General features: G+C 36.0%; 1 protein-coding gene across 3 annotated transcripts in view; it reads left to right on the forward strand.

Annotated features, from left to right (window-relative positions):
* Positions 1-19,974, forward strand: part of RBBP8 (RB binding protein 8, endonuclease) — a 129,330-nt gene that overhangs the window by 28,693 nt on the left and 80,663 nt on the right. For all 3 annotated transcript variants that reach the window (XM_053571584.1, XM_053571583.1, XM_053571585.1), the window contains exons 3-4: positions 13,607-13,649; positions 19,427-19,522. In XM_053571584.1, coding sequence (XP_053427559.1) covers positions 13,607-13,649; positions 19,427-19,522 — 139 coding nt within the window. The remainder of the gene's footprint in view (positions 1-13,606; positions 13,650-19,426; positions 19,523-19,974) is intronic.

Raw genomic sequence — 19,974 nt, forward strand, 5'->3', positions numbered from 1 at the left:
AATGATGTCCATTAAGTAACTTAATATATGTAAAGTTTCAGAAGAGTGCCTGGCATGTAGTAAGCAATATATGTGTTAACTGTTACTATCATTCTGAAACAATAATTTTAATGTATTATCAATAACTGCTATCAACCATCCCAGCTTGGAAATGTGATACTACAAAAAACTTTTCTTTTTTTTTTTTAAATATAGTCTCACTTTGTTGCCCTGGATAGAGTGCCGTGACCTCACAGCTCACAGCAACCTCAAACTCTTGGGCTTAAGTGATTCTCTTGCCTCAGCCTCCCAAGTAACTGAGATTACAGGCACCCGCCACAAGACCCAGCTATTTTTTGGTTGTACTTGTCGTTGTTGTTTGTCAGGCCTGGGCTGGATTCAAACCTGCCAGCTCCAGTTATATGGCTTGTGCCCTAGACGCTGAGCTCCAGGAGCCCAGCCTACAAAAAACTCTTAACAGAAGATTCACATTACTTTTTATTATCCCCTTTATGACTTTGTAAAACTTCTGATCTCCAAGTTGAAATAGGAAATGACCAAACATGACCATAACAAACATGAGAAAAATGGTTAAGAAATCTTGCAAAATGTATTGTTTCCTTCTTTTTTTTAGTGGTGAAGCAAGGGATGCTTTTTAAAAATTGTGGTATGGGCGCCGGTCCCGTATACTGGGGGTGGCGGGTTTGAACCTGGCCCCGGCCAAAACTGCAAAAAAAAAAAAAAAATTCTGGTGAAAATTTAAATTTATGTAATGTAAAATTTATCATTTAACCATTTTTAATTGTACACTGTAGTGGCATCAAGTACATTCACATTTTTGCTCAACTGTCAGCATCAGGTATTTCGAGAACTCTTTTTCTTATTTTATAGACAAATCAAGAGACATCTAGAACTCTTTTCATCTTGTAAAACTGTAACTGTACCCTTTAAGCAACAACTTCCTATTCTATTCTTTTCCCCAGCCTCTGGCAACTACCATATTACTTTTTGTCTTTTTGACTTTTACTACTCTAGATATTCCATGTAAGTCGAACCATATAATATTTGTCCTTTTGTGACTAACTTATTTAACATGCCATAATGTCCTCAAGGTTCATTCATATTGGGTGTGTGTCAGAATTTTCTTCCTTTTTCAGGCTGAATAATAAATACACCAAATTTTGTTTATCCATTCATCTGTTGATGAACATTTGGATTGCCTCCATCTTTTGGCTATTGTGAATAATGTAAATAATATGAACAAATATCTTTTTGAGACCCTGCTTTCAATTATTTTGGATATATACCCTGATGATAGCCTCCTAATGGGTGTAAGATGGTATCTTATTGTGCATTTGATTTGCATTTCCCTAAGGATTAGTCATGTTCAGCATCTTTTCATGTGTTCCTTGGCCATTTGGTGTTGTTTTTTTTTTTTTTTTTAGACAGAGTCTCACTATATCGCCCTGGGTAGAGTGCTGTGTCACAGCTCACAGCAACCTCAAACTCTTGGGCTTAAGCGATTCTCTTGCCTTGGCCTCCCAAGTAGCTGGGACTACAGGTGCCTGCCAGAATGCTCGGGTATTTTGTTTGTTTGTTTGTTGCAGTTTGGCCAGGGCCAGACTCGAACCTGCCTCCCTCGGTATATGGGGCCAGAGCCCTACTCACTGAGCCACAGGCATCGCCCATCATTGTTGTTTTAGTTGGCCCAGTCCGGATTTGAACCTGCCCGCCTGGGTGTATATGGCCGGCGCCCTACTCACTGAGCTACAGGTGCGGCCTGTATATCTTCTTTACAGAAATGTCTATTTGAGATCTTTGCCTATTTCATTAATTGGTTTCGTTTTTTGTTTTTGTTGACTTGTAGGGGTTCTTTGTATATTCTGGATATTAACCCCTTATCAGATCTATGATATGTACATATTTTCTCCCATTCTGTAGGTTGCCTTTTCACTGTGTTGATTATCTCATTTGATGCACAATATTTTTGTTATTGTTACTTATGTTTTTGGTGTCCTATCTGAGAAATTATTGTCAAATACAGTGTCATGCTGTGAGCTGTAACGCCACCATACTCTACCTAGGGTGACATAATGAGACTCCATCTCAAAAAAGAAAAAAAGTAAAATAAGGTTTACTTGAACATAAGCACTGTGAAACTGTAAGTCAGTCTGATAACCAAGATGGCTACTGGGTGTTTAACAGGCAGGTAGCATATACGGTGTGGATAATGCTGAAAAATGGGTAATTTATTTCCTGGGTGGGACAGTGTAAGATGTCATTGTACTTCTCAGAGTGGTACACAATTTAAAACTTATGAATTGTTTATTTCTTTTAAAGACAATATCTCACTCTGTCTCCAAGGCTAGAGTGTGGTGGCATGATCATAGCTCACTGCTGAGCTCAAGTGATCCTCCTGCCTCAGCCTCCCAAGCAGCTAGGAGTACAGGTGCACAGCACCATGCTGGCTAATTTTAAAAAAATGTTTTTAAGAAATGGGGCCTTGATATATTGTCCAGGCTGGTCTCAAACTCCTGGCGTCAAGCAGTTATCCTTTCCTTGGCCTCCCAGAGTGTTGGAATTACAGCATCAGCCACTGAACCTCACCTATTTCTGGAATTTTCTAGTATTTTTGGACTGCAGTTGACCTCAGGTAGCTGAAATTGCAGAAAGTGAAAGTGCAGATAATGGTAGACTATTGCACTTTAATATGTATTTCCAATAGTCTTTTTTTTTTTTTTGAAACAGAGTCTCAAGCTGTCGCCCTAGGTAGAGTGCTGTGGCATCACAGCTCACAGCAACCTCAAACGCTGGGGCTTAAGCAGTTCTCTTGCCTCAGCCTCCCAAGTAGCTGGGTCTACAGGCACCTGCCACAACGCCCGGCTAATTTTTGGTTATAGTTGTTGTCATTTGGCAGGCCGGGGCCGGGCTCGAACCCGCCACCCTCGGCATATGGGGCTGGAGCCCTGCTCACTGAGTCATAGGCGCCACCCACAAAACAAATATTTTAATGTCACCTAATAAATATTAGATGGTAGAGTTCATATTTCCCCCAGTTACTTCCAATGTCTTTTTATAGTTGGTTTGTTCTAAATAGCATCTCTATGTTGTATTTGATTAATATGCCTACTGATGATTTTTTTCAGTGTAGTTCCCATTTGTATTTCTCTTTATAAATGAGATTAAACATCTTTGCTTATATTTAAGCATGATTTGAATTGCTTTCTCTTTTTCACTTATTTTTTTTGAGACAGAGTCTCTCTTTGTTACCTGGGCTAGAGTGCAGAGACATCATCATAGCTTACTGCAGCTTCAAACTCCTGGGCTAAGCAATCCTCCTGCTTGAGCCTTCTGAGATCTGGGACCATAGTTACTCCCCCACACCTGACTAGTTTTTCTGTCTTTTTGTTGAGACAGGGTGTTATCGTGGTGCTCAGGCTGTTCTCTAACTTCTGGCCTGAAATGATCTTCCTGCCTTGGCCACCCAAAGTGTGAGCCAGTGCACCTGACCTGTATTGCTTTTTCTATAAACTGTTTATATAATTTCATTCGATGATTTTTCTTGAATTGTTGACTTTTATCCTGTCAATTTTCATGAAGTTGTTTATATCTGGGACAGATTAGTTTAAAAATTTAGAAATTAAAGGGTTTTTTTTAATAATAAAGATATAATTTTAATATGAATTGGAAGGCCAAGACACAACCACTTGAGGCCAGGATTTTGAAACTAGCCTGGCCAATATTGCGGGTCCCATCTCTACAAAAAAAAAATTAAAAAAGAAATAGCTGAGTGTGGAGGTGGCACACACCTGTAGTCCCGGCTACTTGGGAGGCTGAGATAGCAGGATTTCTTCACTCGAGCCCAGGAATTCAAAGCCGCAGTAAGCTATGATTGTGCCACCGTACGCCAGCATGGGATAGAGCAAGACCCTGTTTCTCATTTTTTAAAAAGCCTTATGTCCAGCAACAAATATGAATATTTTAAATGAATTCACCTGATTACACTGTTTACCCCTAGAAAGTCTAGTATAAAATATCAAGGGAAAATTTTGAGTTCTAGTAATAACTTCACATTCATTCAGTAAAAAGTTACTGAATTATATATGCCAGGCATGTTAGTAGTATTTAGGATACAACAGTGAAGAAGACTTGATGGGTTTGGGGGGGCAATTTTATTTATTTTAGGAAAATATTTATATAGTATAATTATATAACAAAATGATAGCAGAAATAAGTGAGGTACAAGATACCGTGTCCTGATGAGTCTGGTAAGGACAGTGTAATAAGCTGTATGTACTTCTTTTAAAACCGGGAAGAAATAGTCTCCCGCCTTGTATTGAACAGTAGCAATAACTTCCTTTTGTTTTATGATTCTATGACCCCAGCATGGAATTTTACCAATAGATAAAGTTTAAACTATTATAGGAAAGCTATTTCTATATATTATTTTAAAAATTTAATTCTTTGTGACCTAAAAGTAAGGTACTTACAATATTTTGAAGTAACTTAAATAGGACCAAATATACTTGTGTTTTTATAAAACATTTATAGAGGGAAATTAGCATTCAGCCATTTTTTAAGAATAAGGTTAAATTCTTCATTCTTCAAATAATTACTTTCTTATTTTATAACTGGTTTTATGAATATTACTAAATTTTTATTATGCAGAGTCCCTATCTGGCTCATTTTATATTGCCATAGGTAAAAGTGCTCAGTACATAGTAAGAATTCGGTATCTATGTGAATTGCATAGTATATAGTTAGATGAGTGAAACATTTCCTGAACTTCAGTTTTTAAAAATTCATGAAACATGAAAATACCAAAATTTTATCCCTGTTTAAAACTCTGAAATACTTTATTACCATTTTACTGTAATTTTTTTATTATTAGATTATATTCTACAAAGTTGGGAAAAGAAAAATAAATCAGTAAAAGAATGGCGTTTGTGCTTTTTGGTTTTTCTTTCCTAGTTTTAAAAGAAATGCATGTAGTTTATTGTATTGCTGTGGTCAGTATATACTGCTGTATATACCGTTTTATATCTGGCTTATTTTTGCTATTTTATTATTAATCTAAACTTATTTTTTGTGTTACACGTTTTAGAATTTTTATCTAAAATTTTATGTCATCATTTTAGAATTTTTATACTAATCCATATACAAGTTCAGACAATTGAGTTTGCAAACTTTTTGAGACAGAATTTCACTCTCTTGCCCAGGCTAAACTGTCATGACATCAGCCTAGCTCACAGCAACCTCAAACTGCTGGGCTCAAGCAGTCTTCCTACCTCAGCCTCCCAAGTAGGTGGGACTACAGGTGCCTACCACAACTCCTGGCTAATTTTTCTATTTTTAATAGAGACAGTGTCTCACTTTCGCTCAGCTGGTCTCAAACTACTGAACTTCAATGATTCTCCTGCCCTGGCTTTCCAGAGTGTGAGGATTACAGGTGTGAGCCTCCTCCTGGCCAGTATTCTTGTGTTGTATGAATATTAGGTATTGGATGTATATTTGAGGTGATGGGATACTCATCGGGCCACTTTCCCAATTTCAAATCACTTGTGGATTCTTTAAGGTATTACATGAATAAGCACTATTTTTAAAAAATGTTACATCATTTAAAAATGTATGGTTTGGGCTGTGCCTTTGTCAATGTTTTCCACATAGTTTCATATAAAATCAGGTTCTCTTTGTGGTAACTTCAAAGACAAGCTTGAAGGGAATTTAAATTTTTTAAGAAGGTGGGGGATCCACTTGGAAGACCAGTATAAGAAGCTATTTGAAAGACTTCAAACATGGACTTGTCTGGACTTTCCAGGTTTTGAAGTATAGTATATGTGGGAATCAAAATTGATTCATTACTTTTAAAGCTTTGTGTCAGTACAAAACAAAAGACAAGCCTGTAGTCCCAGCTACTTGGGAGACTGAGGCAAGAGAATCGCTTAAGCCCAAGAGTTTGAGATTGCTGTGAGCTGTGACGCCACGGCACTTTACCAAGGACAACATAGTGAGACTCTGTCTCAAAAAAACACACACACACAAAAAAAGAGAAGCATTATGAATGTAGTACTTGAGATATATAATTAATAACTTAACCACAGAAATCTATCCATAGGAACTTACATGTATCTGCATGTGTTTAGAACTTTTTTTTGCCTTGTTTGACCAAACATAATAAAATGAGAACAAAATATGACAGTACGTGCACTCTGCACTGATCACAGTACAAGAAACTGCAGAGATTTAATTTAAAACTAAAGAAGAATAAACGAAGTTTTTCAGCTTCTTTTGAGAAACAGCAATATGCAAGTCAGATCAGACCTTTTTTTTGACACAGTCCCCTTATGTCACCCTCGGGAGAGTGCTGTGGTGTCAGAGCTCACAGCAACCTCAAACTCTTGGGCTTAAAGCCATTCTCTTGCCTCAGCCTCCCAAGAGGCTGGGACTACAGGCGCCCACCACGATGCCCAGCTATTTTTTTGTTGTAGTTGTCATTGTTGTTTAGCAGGTCCGGGCCGGTCTCAAACCCACCAGACTAAGTGTATGTGACTGGCACTCTCCTTACTGAGCTACGGGTGCTGAGCCAAGTCAGATCATTTTTGTTAAAGAATTCTGGAGACATTTGTAACTTGGTTTTTATATCTTTTATCTTTAAGATAATTGTATCCTTTCATGATTGTTCATTACAGTGTCTTAGGTCCTTTTGTGGCTAGTGCTCCTAGTATCAGGGTAAAACACAAGTTGTTACTGATAACATATAGCTTTAATGCTTTGAATTAAAAATTAACAGTTTATTAGAAGTTAATGGAAACTTTAGAATTTTTTAAATTTCAATAAAATATATTCAATTGGATACAAAATTTTATTGCCTTTTAAAATCTTTTCCAGTATCAGATTTATTATTAAGATCACAGGTAATAAAATCAAATTTAAACTGTTCAGTTTTTAGAACACCACCTTTTTAATTTATTAAAAGATCTCTTGTGGGCTGGGCACAATGGCTCATGCCTGTAATCCTAGCATTCTGGGAGGCCGAGGTGGGTGGATTGCCTGAGCTCACAGGTTGGAGACCAGCCTGAGCCAGAGTGAGACCTCCGCTCTAAAAATAGCCAAGTATTGTGGCGGGCACCTGTAGCCCCAGCTACTTGGGAGGCTGAGGCAAGAGAATCATTTGAGCCCAAGAGTTTGAGGTTGCTGTGAGCTATGATGCACTTTACCGAGGGCAACAAAGTGAAACACTGTCTCAAAAAAACAAAAACAAAACATGATTGCAAGAGGGACTTTACCTAACAAATGCAATCAGTGTAACCTGACTTATTGTACCCTCAATGAATCCTCAACAATAAAAAAAAATAATAATCTCTTGTCCATAGCAGGTTTTGCCATCAGGATCTCAGCTAATTTATTTTCTATATCCAATAAACAAGGCAATCAATTTCATAAAATAACAGGCAGATTTTAGGGGGCAAAATTCAACCCCTTTTGAAGGGGTGGTATAAAGACTTTAATATGACAGGATAAGTATTTCTTTTTGTTTGTTTTTTGAGACAGTGTTACTCTGGGTAGATTCCCATGGTGTGTGTCATCATAGCTCACAGCAACCTCAAACTCTTGGGTTCAAGAGATCCTCTTGCCTCAGCCTCTCGAGGAGCTGGGACTAAAGGCAGCCTCCACTACCCCAGCTAGTTCCCCTATTTTTCAGTAGAGACAGGGGTCTCACTATTGTTCGGGCTTAACCAACCAATCCACCCGCCTCAGCTTCCCAGAGTGTTAAGATTACAGAGCCATTGTGTCCGGCCAGTATTTCTTTCTTTCTTTTTTTTTTTTTTTTTTTGCAGTTTTTGGCCAGGGCTGGGTTTGAACCCGCCACCTTTGGCTTAGGGCGCCGGCGCCCTACTCCCTTCAGCCACAGGCACCGCCCTGGCCAGTATTTCTTGATCTAGTTTTAGAGTGCTTCATTTATTTTCTCAGAAGTTTCATCAACAATTTCATAAAGAGAACACTTATATTAAGACTATACAAACTAACAATGGACCAAAATGGACCCATTCATCCTTGAGAATGCTATCAGCAACTCTTACACCTATTTTTTTTGAGACAGTCTGACTACGTCACCCTTGGTAGAGGGCCATGGTTTACAGCTCACAGCAATCTCAAACTCTTGGGCTTAAGCAGTTATCTTGCCTTAGCCTCCCAAGTAGCTGGGACTGCAGGCGCCTGCCATAACACCCAGCTATTTTTGTTGTTGTTGTTGTTGATGTTATTGTTGTTATTGTTGTCATTGTTTAGCAGGCCTTGGCTAGATTCGAGCCCACCAACCCCTGTGCATGTGGCCAGTGCCATAACCACTGAGCTACAGGCGCTGAGCCTCATGCCTATTTTTTCATTTGAATATACAGTGAATTCAATAAAATCTACCAAAAATAATTTACCTATTAATTAAATTTTGAAGTAAGCATATCTTAAATATGGCTTATCTTATAGAGTTTTCACTTTGAAATTTAAATAATTTATTAGGCAACTACAGAAATACTACTACTAGTAGTATTTTCTACCAGAAATACTACTACCAGTAGTAGTATTTCTGGTAGAAGTTAAAATTGCTTGATTTATATATTAAAGCCACTTTTTGTCAAGAAAGTTCTTATTAGGCTTATAATTTATAATTCAAAACCATAAATAACTTGTTTAAAGTAATAATACATACAGCATATATGGTTTGTTCTGGGTGGAGAACTAAAGTGAGAATTAACAGCAATGATTTTTGTTGATGTATAACAGCTTGAATTATTGCTTTATTTCTGAACTGTTAAATTTGTTTGGTATATTATAACTATACATAATTTTTTTTTTTTCCGTTTCCTCCAAAATCATATATGAGTGGGTGTAGGGTTAATTGTAGCACAGTGCTTAGTCTTTTGAACATTGTTTCCTCAATAGGTATCTCAGGTTGCCAGTGTTACAATCCTTGATACTTTGTTGAACAGACTACCTGTTCATACAGGAGCTGCTTTGTTGTATAGCCTCATTCCTTCCGATGGGTGTGGAGCAGGATTAAAGCACACTTTATAGAGGTTCTAATTGTAGATGCCTAATTGACTTGATGAATAGCAGATGCTAAAATTTAAACACACACACACACATCCACACATAAACCTGTTTCGGGGCTGATCTGCGTGACAGAACAAATGCCTCAAAGGTGTTGAATGCTTACAAGATAAAAGAGTAGTTCTTTCCATATTTCCCAAGAATTTTCTTTTGAAGTTTATATGGATTTTCAATCTCATTATTTCTTTTCTTAAAATGGCTCATGGCAAGAATCCATTTCTTCTTTGGCTGCACTTTTCACTTCTGAAGGAAGATCTGATATGTAGAAGTCAGCCAAAATTAAAAACAAGAAAATTTGTCAATTTTCTTGACAAATTTAAATTTAAATATAAATTTTCACACACTTGGGGAAGGGGAGAAGATAGAAAAACTTCTGACTTAGGTGCCTAGGTAGGTCATAGGTTCTTTTTTTCTTAATTCTTCAAGGATGATTTGATGTTTTACCATGTGCTTTTAAGATCTGTTGAGTTTTTGTCAATATTATCTGAAAGAGAAGGAAGCTTCTCAGGCTAGGAACTTGACAGATAGAAATATATTTAAAAGTTTGAAAGATTACACTAGTTAAAAAATTTTCCTGTTATTATGTTGTATAATTTAATAGTGTTCCAAATCTCCTTAAGGCCAATAGTTTTCCAGTTTAGCTTTGAGCTACTTGTAGATTAGTATGTGCTTGTGAGAAATAATACAAAAAGATCTTGTATACCTTTTACTCAGTTTTGCCTGTTGGTGGCTTCTTTTTTTTTTTTAAAGGTAACTTCTTTTTTCTTTTTTAAAGAGATTTTATTTATTTATTTATTTTTTTGCAGTTTTTGGCCAGGGCTGGGTTTGAACCCGCCACCTCTGGCATATGGGGCTGGCGCCCTACTCCTTGAGCCACAGGAGCCACCCTGTTGGTGGCTTCTTACTGGCTTCTTACTTCTTACTAGGTGACTTCTTAACTAGCAAATATGACAACTAAGAAATTGATAATGATAAAATCTATTAACCTTGTTCAAATTGTACCAGTTTTACACATGTTCACATTTGTATGTATGTATGTATGTATGTATGTACACATGGATTTGGTTCTGTTCAAGTTACTCACTTGTATAGATTCCTATGACTGCCACCCTTTTAATCCCGGGCTCCTTTTCTTCCATCTGCCCTCTAACCACTGGCCACCTTAATCTGTTCTCCATCTCTATACTTCTTTTATCTCAAGAATGTTGCGTAAGTGGAATCATATGGAGTAGAACCTTATGAAACTGACCTTTTTAATTCAGCATAATTCCTTTCAGATTTATCCACATTGTTACGCTTATCAATAGTTCATTACTTCTTTTTTTTTTTTCAGTTTTTGGTCGGGGCCGGGTTTGAACCCGCCACTTCCAGTATATGGGGCTGGCACCCTACTCCTTTGAGCCTCAGGCACCGCCCCAGTTCATTACTTCTTATTGCTTAGAAGTGTATGGGGTACATGGATGCAACAGATGTTTGAGTTGGTGTTTGTTTGTTTTTTTTAACAGTTTACTCATTGAAGGATGTTTGGATTGTTTCCAATGATTGGCTGTTATGAATAAAGCTGCTATGAACATTGGAGTCCAGACTCATCTGTAACATTTATTCCACTGTCTTATTCATAACATTTTATTTACTCAAATCATATGCCATTGAATTGAGGGTAAATGTATCATGTGTCACATGAGTTGGATATTTTTCTAGAGGTGAAGTTCGAGATACAGGGCAAAAGTATAACATAGTTCTCTAGGACCTTTATTTTCTCACAATATAAAGATTTTTTGGCATTAAATCATTGTCACTGAGGGCAACAGGCAGTGGCTTCTCTATCAGTGTGTATGGTTGGGAATATAGATTAAAAAAAAAAACTTTCGTCTAAATTGTATTGTCCAAAAGATTGCACTGATTTAAACAGATAATGAAAAACTTTGTTCTGAGAGGTGATAAATATATTGATGTTTCTATACAAATTGTATGGAAAACTTTTCTAAATGTATAACTTTCTAGAATCCATGTGCTACCAAAGAAAAAAAAAGAATCTTTGATTTTTTGGAAATCATGCAACTAATAACTAATTGGCAACTAATTCTGCCACCAAATAAAAGAAGTTCTTGAGTAAACATGGAACTTTTAAATTTTCTAGGCAGTTTATTTTAAAAGGTAAATAAAATACCTAAAATTGTGGAGACTGCATAATAAAAATGCACTGATTTAGGAATCAAAAAGTAAATACTGATGGTTTTTGTCCCTTTTTTTATGTTGATCACATTGTAGAAAACAGGGAGCATAGAGATAATGGAGGAGAAAGAGGTATTCAACTAGAAAAATTCAATTATTAGACTTTTAATATGTTCCTGTTTCCTTTTTTGTTTGTTTGTTTGTTTGTGGTGGTCTTACTGTGTTGCCCTGGGTAGATTGCCATGGCTTCATAACTCACAGCAACCTCAAACTTCTGGGCTTAAGTTACTCTCTTGTCTTCAGCCTCCCAAGTAGCTGGAACTACAGGCATCCGCCACAGCACCCAGCTGGTTTTTTTCTTACAAATGGGGTCTCACTCTTGCTTAGGCTAGTCTTGAACTGGTGAGCTCAAACAATCCTTCTGCCTTGGCCTCCTAGAGTACTAGGCGTGAACCATTGTGCCCAGCCTGTATGTGTTTTGAAATAGTTCCCCCCTCCCCCTTTTTAGTTTTTTTATTTGAAATCTTTTAATCATTTTTTTTATATTGCTACATAACAAGTTACTAAAATAGTTTTAATCAGAGATTGTATAGGCTTACATTACACATTTATATTTCATACCATTTTTTGCTGCTAGTCTTAATTTTTTTATCGAATGATTTTAATATCAGTATATTATTCTATCTAGGGGTTATATAAAATTCTCCTTAATAGGGCCAGGCATGGTGGCTCATGCCTGTAATCTCAGACCTCAACAGGTGGAAGGATCATTTGAGGAGAGAGGTTTGAGATCAGCCTAGGCAACATTGCAAGACCCCCATCTCCATAAAAACAATTTTTTTTAAGTAGCTGGTGTGGTGGCACTCACCTGTCCTAGCTACTTGGGAGGCAGAGGTGGGAGGATCTCTTGAGCCCAGAAGTTTAAGGTTACTGTGAAGTATGATCCAGCTATTGTGCTTCAGCTTGGGTGACAGAATGAGACCCTGCCTCAAGAAAAAATTTTTTACTTGAACATATCTCTATTTTGAGCATTTTACATTGCTATAAATTGTTACTTATTTTTTATGACTGTGAGTTTCTTTATAGGTTGGTATCTAAGAAGTGAGATACTGATGAAAAAGATTTACCGTATTGCTAAGTTGCTTTCCAAAAGGATTGTACCAATTTACAATGTCTTCAGCAAAGTATGGGAGTATAGTTTCATGATGCTTTTATCAATATTGGGTATTATAATTTTTATAATTTTGCTAAGCAGTTATATTGGTTTACATTTATATTTAGTTGCTAGTGATATTATATGTATTATCACATTTGTTTGACTGTTTTTATTCTTTGGTTGATGACTGTTCATATAAATTAGAAACGTCACCCTATTTTGTCCATATCCTTCCTTGCAGTTTCACTGTCTATCAGTCTATTTTTTCCTCAATAACTACCTGACTCCCACAGCCAATAGTCTTCTCTTATGTTTTGTGTCAGACTTAATTAAAATGAAAAATACATGTAACAAGTATCTTGAGATAAAAACACCAGTGTCCTTTGTTAAATACTTATCCCTGAGCAATTTTGTGCCTAATCCTGGACTTCCTGCCACAATCTAGTATAATCCCAGGAGATTTGAGCCTATGTAAACACCATTGCTGTGGGCAAATACATAGGCTATGTTAGAACATAGACCTTTATTTATAGTGAACTTCTAATTATATGCTTGTCCCTGCTATTAGAAAGGAAATAACTCACTTAAAGTGGGGAAAATTTCATTCCACTTGGCTGTTATGCGATAGACTAAGGAACAAACGAGGAAAAATACAAACTAGTGGGACCTCCTTCATTATTCAAAAACCAGACTAAAGTGACTTAACATTTGCTTCATAGAAGGTAGATAATTGCTTTAGAAATAGTAAAATGGGCTTGGTGCCCATAGCTTAGTGAGTAGGGCGCTGGCCACGTACACTGAGGCTGGCAGGTTCGAGCCCGGCCCAGGCCTGCTAAACGACAATGACATCTGCAACCAAAAAATAGCCGGGCATTGTGGTGGGCGCCTGTAGTCCCAGCTACTTGAGAGGCTGAGGCAAGAGAATCGCTTAAGCCAGTAGTTCTCAACTTTCCTAATGCCGCGATGCATTTTCATTGTTACAAAGGGATCTCCACCCACAGGTTGAGAACCCTTGGGTTAAGCCCAAGAGTTTGAGGTTTTTGTGAGCTATGACACCACGGCACTCTACCAGGGGCAACATAGTGGGACTCTGTCTTAAAAAAAAAAAAAAAAAAGGAAAGAAAGAAAGAAAAGAAATAGTAAAATGAATAAAGAAAATACTGGAGTTTTTGTCTTTCTATTTTTCAGGTTTACAAGTGAAAGTAACCAAACTGAAAAAGGAACGAATTTTGTAAGTATCACTGTGTAACACTGATGTCTTATTTATAAAGTAATTGATACTGATGTCATATTTGATTTTAATATCTTATTTAGAAAGAAATTAGCTTTGCTTAGTATGGCCTTGAATAGTTGACAGTAGTTTTTTTCCATTTTCTAAAGTAGAAAAATTAACTTTACAATTTTAAGTATAGCTTTAATTTCTTTTTTAATTTTTATTTTTACATATACACGTGTTAATTAGGTTTCCATTTTTTTTTTGCCTTCACAAAATTAAAAAGTTAAAATATAATAACGGTAACAATGTTTAAGATTTAGGATTAGAAACAAAAACCTTGTAAAGAACAAACACAAATACATTCAGAAAAGGAATCCCGACAATTGCTACATCAAAATATTAAGCAATAATAATAATAATGCAAAGAAAGTAACAGTCACATTGTCAGATAAGAGTATGTCTATTATAGAATGCTTTGACTCTGAGATTCAGTATGGAGTCATCAGTTAACTTCTTCTTATTTTTTTAAGTATCAGAAAATAGACAACTAATATTTATAAATAAAAGTAAAAGATAATTTCAAAAAACAGATCATGCTAAATCTTATAGACAATAGAAAAAGAAGAAATACATCAAAATCATTCTACTTGATCTGGGTACACCCGACATTAAAGTTGGAGAAAATATATTATTATGAAGGAGAAATTACAAACATATGTCTCTTATAAATGAGGATACAATATCCTAAACAACATATTAAGTAAGTATAGCTTTAATATTTGTGTGTGTATTTACATTTTAATATAACATATATAATCTGTTATTATTATTGATTAAAGTGATAACTTTTGATCTGTCAGTGGCATTTTTTTCTTAGTCGTGATTAACACCTGAATTCAAAATACTACAAGAGGTAGAACAGAATTATTCTGGGATTTCTAAACTCACATAAGAAATGGAAACTGAATAGGTATTATAAGACTCCTTTTAAATAATTCTGAATGACCAGAATATTCTGCTGAATTGTTTTGGTTATTAAGCCCTGAATCAGATCGGATTTTCTAAGTTCAGGAGCAGATTTTATTCCTTATTGTTTAGAGCTTTTACATTCAAGAATCTATTAAGAAATGAGTATAATTGTGATAGATGTGTTACTTAGTTCAATGTAAGCATTTCACATTGTGTATTGAAGCAGTATCCTGAACCCCATAAATGCATCAATGTTACAAAGTTATGATTTAATAAAAAATAATTTAAAAAATCAATATCATAAGATTAATAATATTACATTTGCTTTACTGTATATACCTATGAGCCTCAGTCACTTCATGTTCCTAAAACTTCCAAGGCTGCATCTGAAAGCTAGGGTTACTAACCATTCATCAGAACATACCCAGTTGTTTTCCCCATTATAATCCGAAAATGCAAATTGGGAAATTTTTTCTTACAGCTAGAAAGTCATGTTTGGAAATAAATTTTGATTCAGAAATATAATAATTTTTCTTAACAGTTTTGTTTAAAATAATTTTTTGAGTGTTAATTATTAATACTTACAAATGCTTTCTTTTGTTGAAAGTATACATGTTCCTACCTTAAAAGATGTTATTATTCATACATATATTTCTTTTCTTTTCTCCTTTTTTTTTTTTTTTTTTGAGACAGTCTCAACCTGTCACCCTGGGTAGAGTGCTATGGCATCATAGCTCATAGCAACCTGCAACTTGGGCTCAAGCGATTCTCTTGCCTTGGTTTTTCTATTCATTCATTTATTTATTTATTAGTAGAGACAGGGTCTCACTTTTGTCAAGCTGGTCTTAAACTTGTGAGCTCAACCAATCCACCTGCCTTGGCCTCCCAGAGTGCTAGGATTATAGGCGTGAGCCACTATGCCCAGCCAAATATCTGTTTCTGTAGTAGAACCATGTTTAGTTTCCTAATTGATAGCTGTTCAATTTCTTTTTACTTCTAGAGAAAATTAAGCCTTTTCTGAGTAGTAAATTTAGGATGTTATTAGGTAGGAAAGTTTCTTACCATGAAAAACAAAAACAAACAGAAATGACTTTTACAGTAAGAAAAATGTATTTTTTCACATGGAAGGCCCAAAGAAGGAACATTCTAGTGGTTAGTGAGTGACTCAAAATTATCAAAGATGTAGATTCTGTCTTCTCTGCCATTCTTAGTGTTATGGCTTGCCCTCTTAGTCTTAACTCACTGTGAAATGGCAAGATGGCCATCGTCATCCCAGTCATCATGCAGAACACTTGGAGAACATTCATGGAGCTCTTTTTACTAATTATAAATTTCCCAGAAGCTGCCCCCAGAAGACTTCCTTTGACTAGACCATAATTGTGTGGTCATTCCTAAATAATAAGTTGGAAAGGGAATTGAATTGACACGATTGGCTCAGGCTAATAAAGATTTTGATATGTGTATTTTAGGTTTGAGCAACTTAGTAAATGTATTGCCAATAATGAGAGGAAAGAAAAAATATGAAAATGAGTCACAAAAGGGGAAAGATAGAATTATTTCTATGCTATTGGTAGGAATTGGAGTTACTAGTATACACTTACGGTTTTTATTTATTTTTTAATTTTTTTTATTGTTTGGAATTCATTAAGGGTATAGAGAATTAAGTTACATTGATTGCATGTTAGGTGAAGTCCCTATTATAACTGTGTCCCACCCCCAGTCATGGTTTTTAAATATCTAAATAGATGTGTGTTAATGTGTGTGAGGATATACATATATTTCCTAGGCATGGTCCATTGAGAGGGCCCAGAAGCAGTAACACCCCAGTAATAATAACAAATACACCTTAAAATCAGACGTTGACTTTTTCCAGTAAGTAGAGTTAAGGCACTTTGGAGAAATGGCTAATTCTAGGGCTTGGAGCACACAAAGTACAGGATGAACTCGAGTATTATATAGTGTTGTTACCAGCTTCCAGGTGGAGGTTTTTCTAAAATCTTGGTGTTCTGGCAGAAAATTTCAGGGCATACTATATAAGCCAAGCAAGTGAGAGCTTTTAATTAAAAGTGAAAGTACACTCTCAGTGAAGATGGTGGGCAAGCTCCAAAGAGCAGCTGCACTGGGAATAAGTGTTTTTAGGTCTTCTGTAGTTTTACTAACAGAGGGGAGGAATATTCAAGACCAAAAGTTGGCTATCCTAAGAATGTGGGTAGAAATTTCTAGAATAGAGTTCCCTCCCATTTTCATATTTTATATGGTTGTCTTGGAACTGTCATGGTGATTTTAAAGGTAGAGAAATTTTAAAATACAATGTAAATCATATTATAATTAGTCAAATTTCATGTAAAATGACAGAGAATAGATGATAAGCCAAATGAAGCCAGTTCTTGCCTGTGGTTATCAGCCCCTCTAGTTAGTGTCTGCACACGAGTTATTTAACACCTGAACCTGATCTTTAAGACCCTGCATCTTGTCCCTGCCCTGTCTCCTAGTCTTCTATTTACAGATTCAAGACCACATAGAAAATCCCAATTAAAACTGGGGGGCACCTGTGGCTCAAAGGAGTAGGGCACTGGCCCCATATGCCGGAGGTGGCGGGTTCAAACCCAGCCCCAGCCAAGAAAAAAAGAAAATCTCAATTATATTTCTAATAGATTGTCTTAGAATTAAAATATACACATACTTTATTTTTAATAATGTGATTTTTATTTTTTGAGACAAACTCTCACTCTGTGCCCTGGGTAGCATGCCATGGCATCATAGCTCACAGCAGTCTTAAACTCCTGGGTTCAAGCAACACTTTTGCCTCAGCCTCCTGAATAGCTGAGACTATAGGCACTTGCCACAATGCCCAGCTTGTTTTGTTTTGTTTCTTTTTAGTAGAGATGAGGTCTTGCTCTCTTGCTCAGGCTGGTCTTGAACTCCTAAGGTTATCCACCTGCCTAATAATGTCATTTGGTTTTGTTTGTTTGTTTAGTAGGCCCTGGCTGGGTTTGAACCCACCAGCCCCAGTGCATGGGGCCAGCGTTCTAACCATTTAGCTAGTAATAATGTGATTTTTAAAAATAACAATGGAGGGAAAAAATACGATACTACTTTGGAAGATAATTAGCTTCAACTAAAAGAAGGTTTTGTATGTCTTTATCGTTTTTGTTTTTTTTTCTGACTATAAAATCATGATGGTAAACACTTAAATAGTTACGTGCCAGGACTTACAAACACTTTATCTGGTAGATACTATCATATCCACATTTTTTTTAATTAATTAATTTATTTTTATTGTTAAATCATAGCTGTGTACATTAGTGCAATCAAGGGGTACAATGTGCTCGTTTCATATACAATCTGAAATATTCTCATCAAACTTCAACGTAGCCTTCATGGCATTTTCTTAGTCACTATATGTAGGCATTTGTATTCTGCATTTAGTAAGTTTCGCCTGTACCCACTCTAAGAGGCACTGTAGGTGTGGCCCCACCCATTATCCTCCCTCTACCATAACCTTTCCCCTTCCTTGGCCCTTTCCCCATAGTCTTGTGCTATAGTTGGGTTATAGCCTTCATGTGAAAGCTATAATTTAGCTTCATAGTAGAGCTGAGTACATTGGGTACTTTTTCTTCCATTCCTGAGATACTTTGCTAAGAAGAATATGTTCCAGCTCCATCCATGTAAACATAAAAGAGGTAAAGTCTCCATCTTTCTTTAAGGCTGCATAATATTCCATGGTACACATGTACCACAATTTGCTAGTCCATTCATGGGTCGATGGGCACTTGGGCTTCTTCCATGACTTAGCAATTATGAATTGGGCTGCAATAAACATTCTGGTACAGATGTCTTTGTTATATTGTGATTTTTGGTCTTCTGAGTATAAACCTAGTAAAGGAATTATAGGATTCAATGGCAGTTCTATTTTTAGGTCTCTAGAAGGAACGTATTAGTGTGCATTCCCACCAGCAGTGTAGAAGTGTGCCCTTTTCTCCACATCCACGCCAACATCTCTGGTTTTGGGATTTTGTTATGTGGGCTACTCTTACTGGGGTTAGGTGATATCTCAAAGTAGTTTTGATTTGCATTTCTCTGATGAATAAGGATGATGAGCTTTTTTTCGTGTGTTTGTAGATCGTGCGTCTGTCTTCTTTAGAGAAGTTTCTCTTCAAGTCCTTTGCCCACCCTGAGATGGGGTCACATGTTCTTTTCTTGCTAATACGTTTGAGTTCTCTGTGCATATCCACATTTTTTGAGGCACAAGGAATTTAGGTTAATTGTACACATCACACAGCTGATAAATGGCAGAGCTGGGATTTTTACCCATCTAGGATTTAGGCTAGGATTCATGTTCTTCCACTCCACTATAAGCCTTACCTCTTAAAACTATGACCTGGTAAAAAGCTTGAGGAACACAAGTTAATAAAATAGAGAGTATAAATTCTCTATAATTGGAATAGAGATAATGTGAATAGAGATAATTTGTTATTTACATTAACATGTATGAAATAATATTAAAACTGTACATTTTGATAGCGTTTTTCATGAAGTTGAGTCAATGGCAACCTCAGAATCCAATTCCTCCTTTGTGACTAATGTTGTGTAATGGATGCCTGGTATTTAGGATAATACTTCTATAATACATAAAAATACTGCAAAGAGCAAATTCTGGTATAATATAAACCTTGATTAACAAGATATTCAGACTTCACCTTTTAAGTTATTTTGTATGATACAAGAAATTTATGATACAGAAGTGATAAGACTGTACTTTGGAGTTCTTAGAATTATCCTGTTACAGTACTTTTCCCTGAAAAACTTTATTTGACTTTTAGAGATGCACAAAGACTAGAAGAATTCTTCACCAAAAATCAACAGCTGAGAGAGCAACAGAAAGTTCTTCATGAAACCATTAAAGTTTTAGAAGATCGGTGAGTCTGGCACTTGGGTCTTAAGTAAAAGGTGATTTACTTGGGGTGTACTGGTTTTAATTTGTAATCAGTTCTACTATTGAAAATGATCTTTTCTCCAGCCTTCTGTCACTTCTGAAAGAGTTATTTTATTAAACTAAGGGTTTTTTTTCTTACTGAGTTGAGTTCCTTGAAGATTCTGTATATTATGTTGGATGCATAGTTTATAAATATTTTCTACGTTCTGTATCTGTTTACTCTATTGGATATTTCTTTTGTTGTGCAGAAGCTTTTTAATTTCATTAAATTTTATATGTCTGTTTTTGTTTTTTTACATTTACTTTTGAGGTCTTAGTTATAAATTTTTTGCCTAAGCCAGTTTCCTGAAGAGTTTAGGTTTTCTTCAGTTAAGTCTTTTGTAGCAGCCCATATAGCCTATGGCTAGGAGTGAGAATTATAAGAAATACCTGTAT

Source organism: Nycticebus coucang, chromosome 19 (genome assembly GCF_027406575.1).
Source record: "Nycticebus coucang isolate mNycCou1 chromosome 19, mNycCou1.pri, whole genome shotgun sequence".
NCBI lineage: Eukaryota > Metazoa > Chordata > Mammalia > Primates > Lorisidae > Nycticebus > Nycticebus coucang.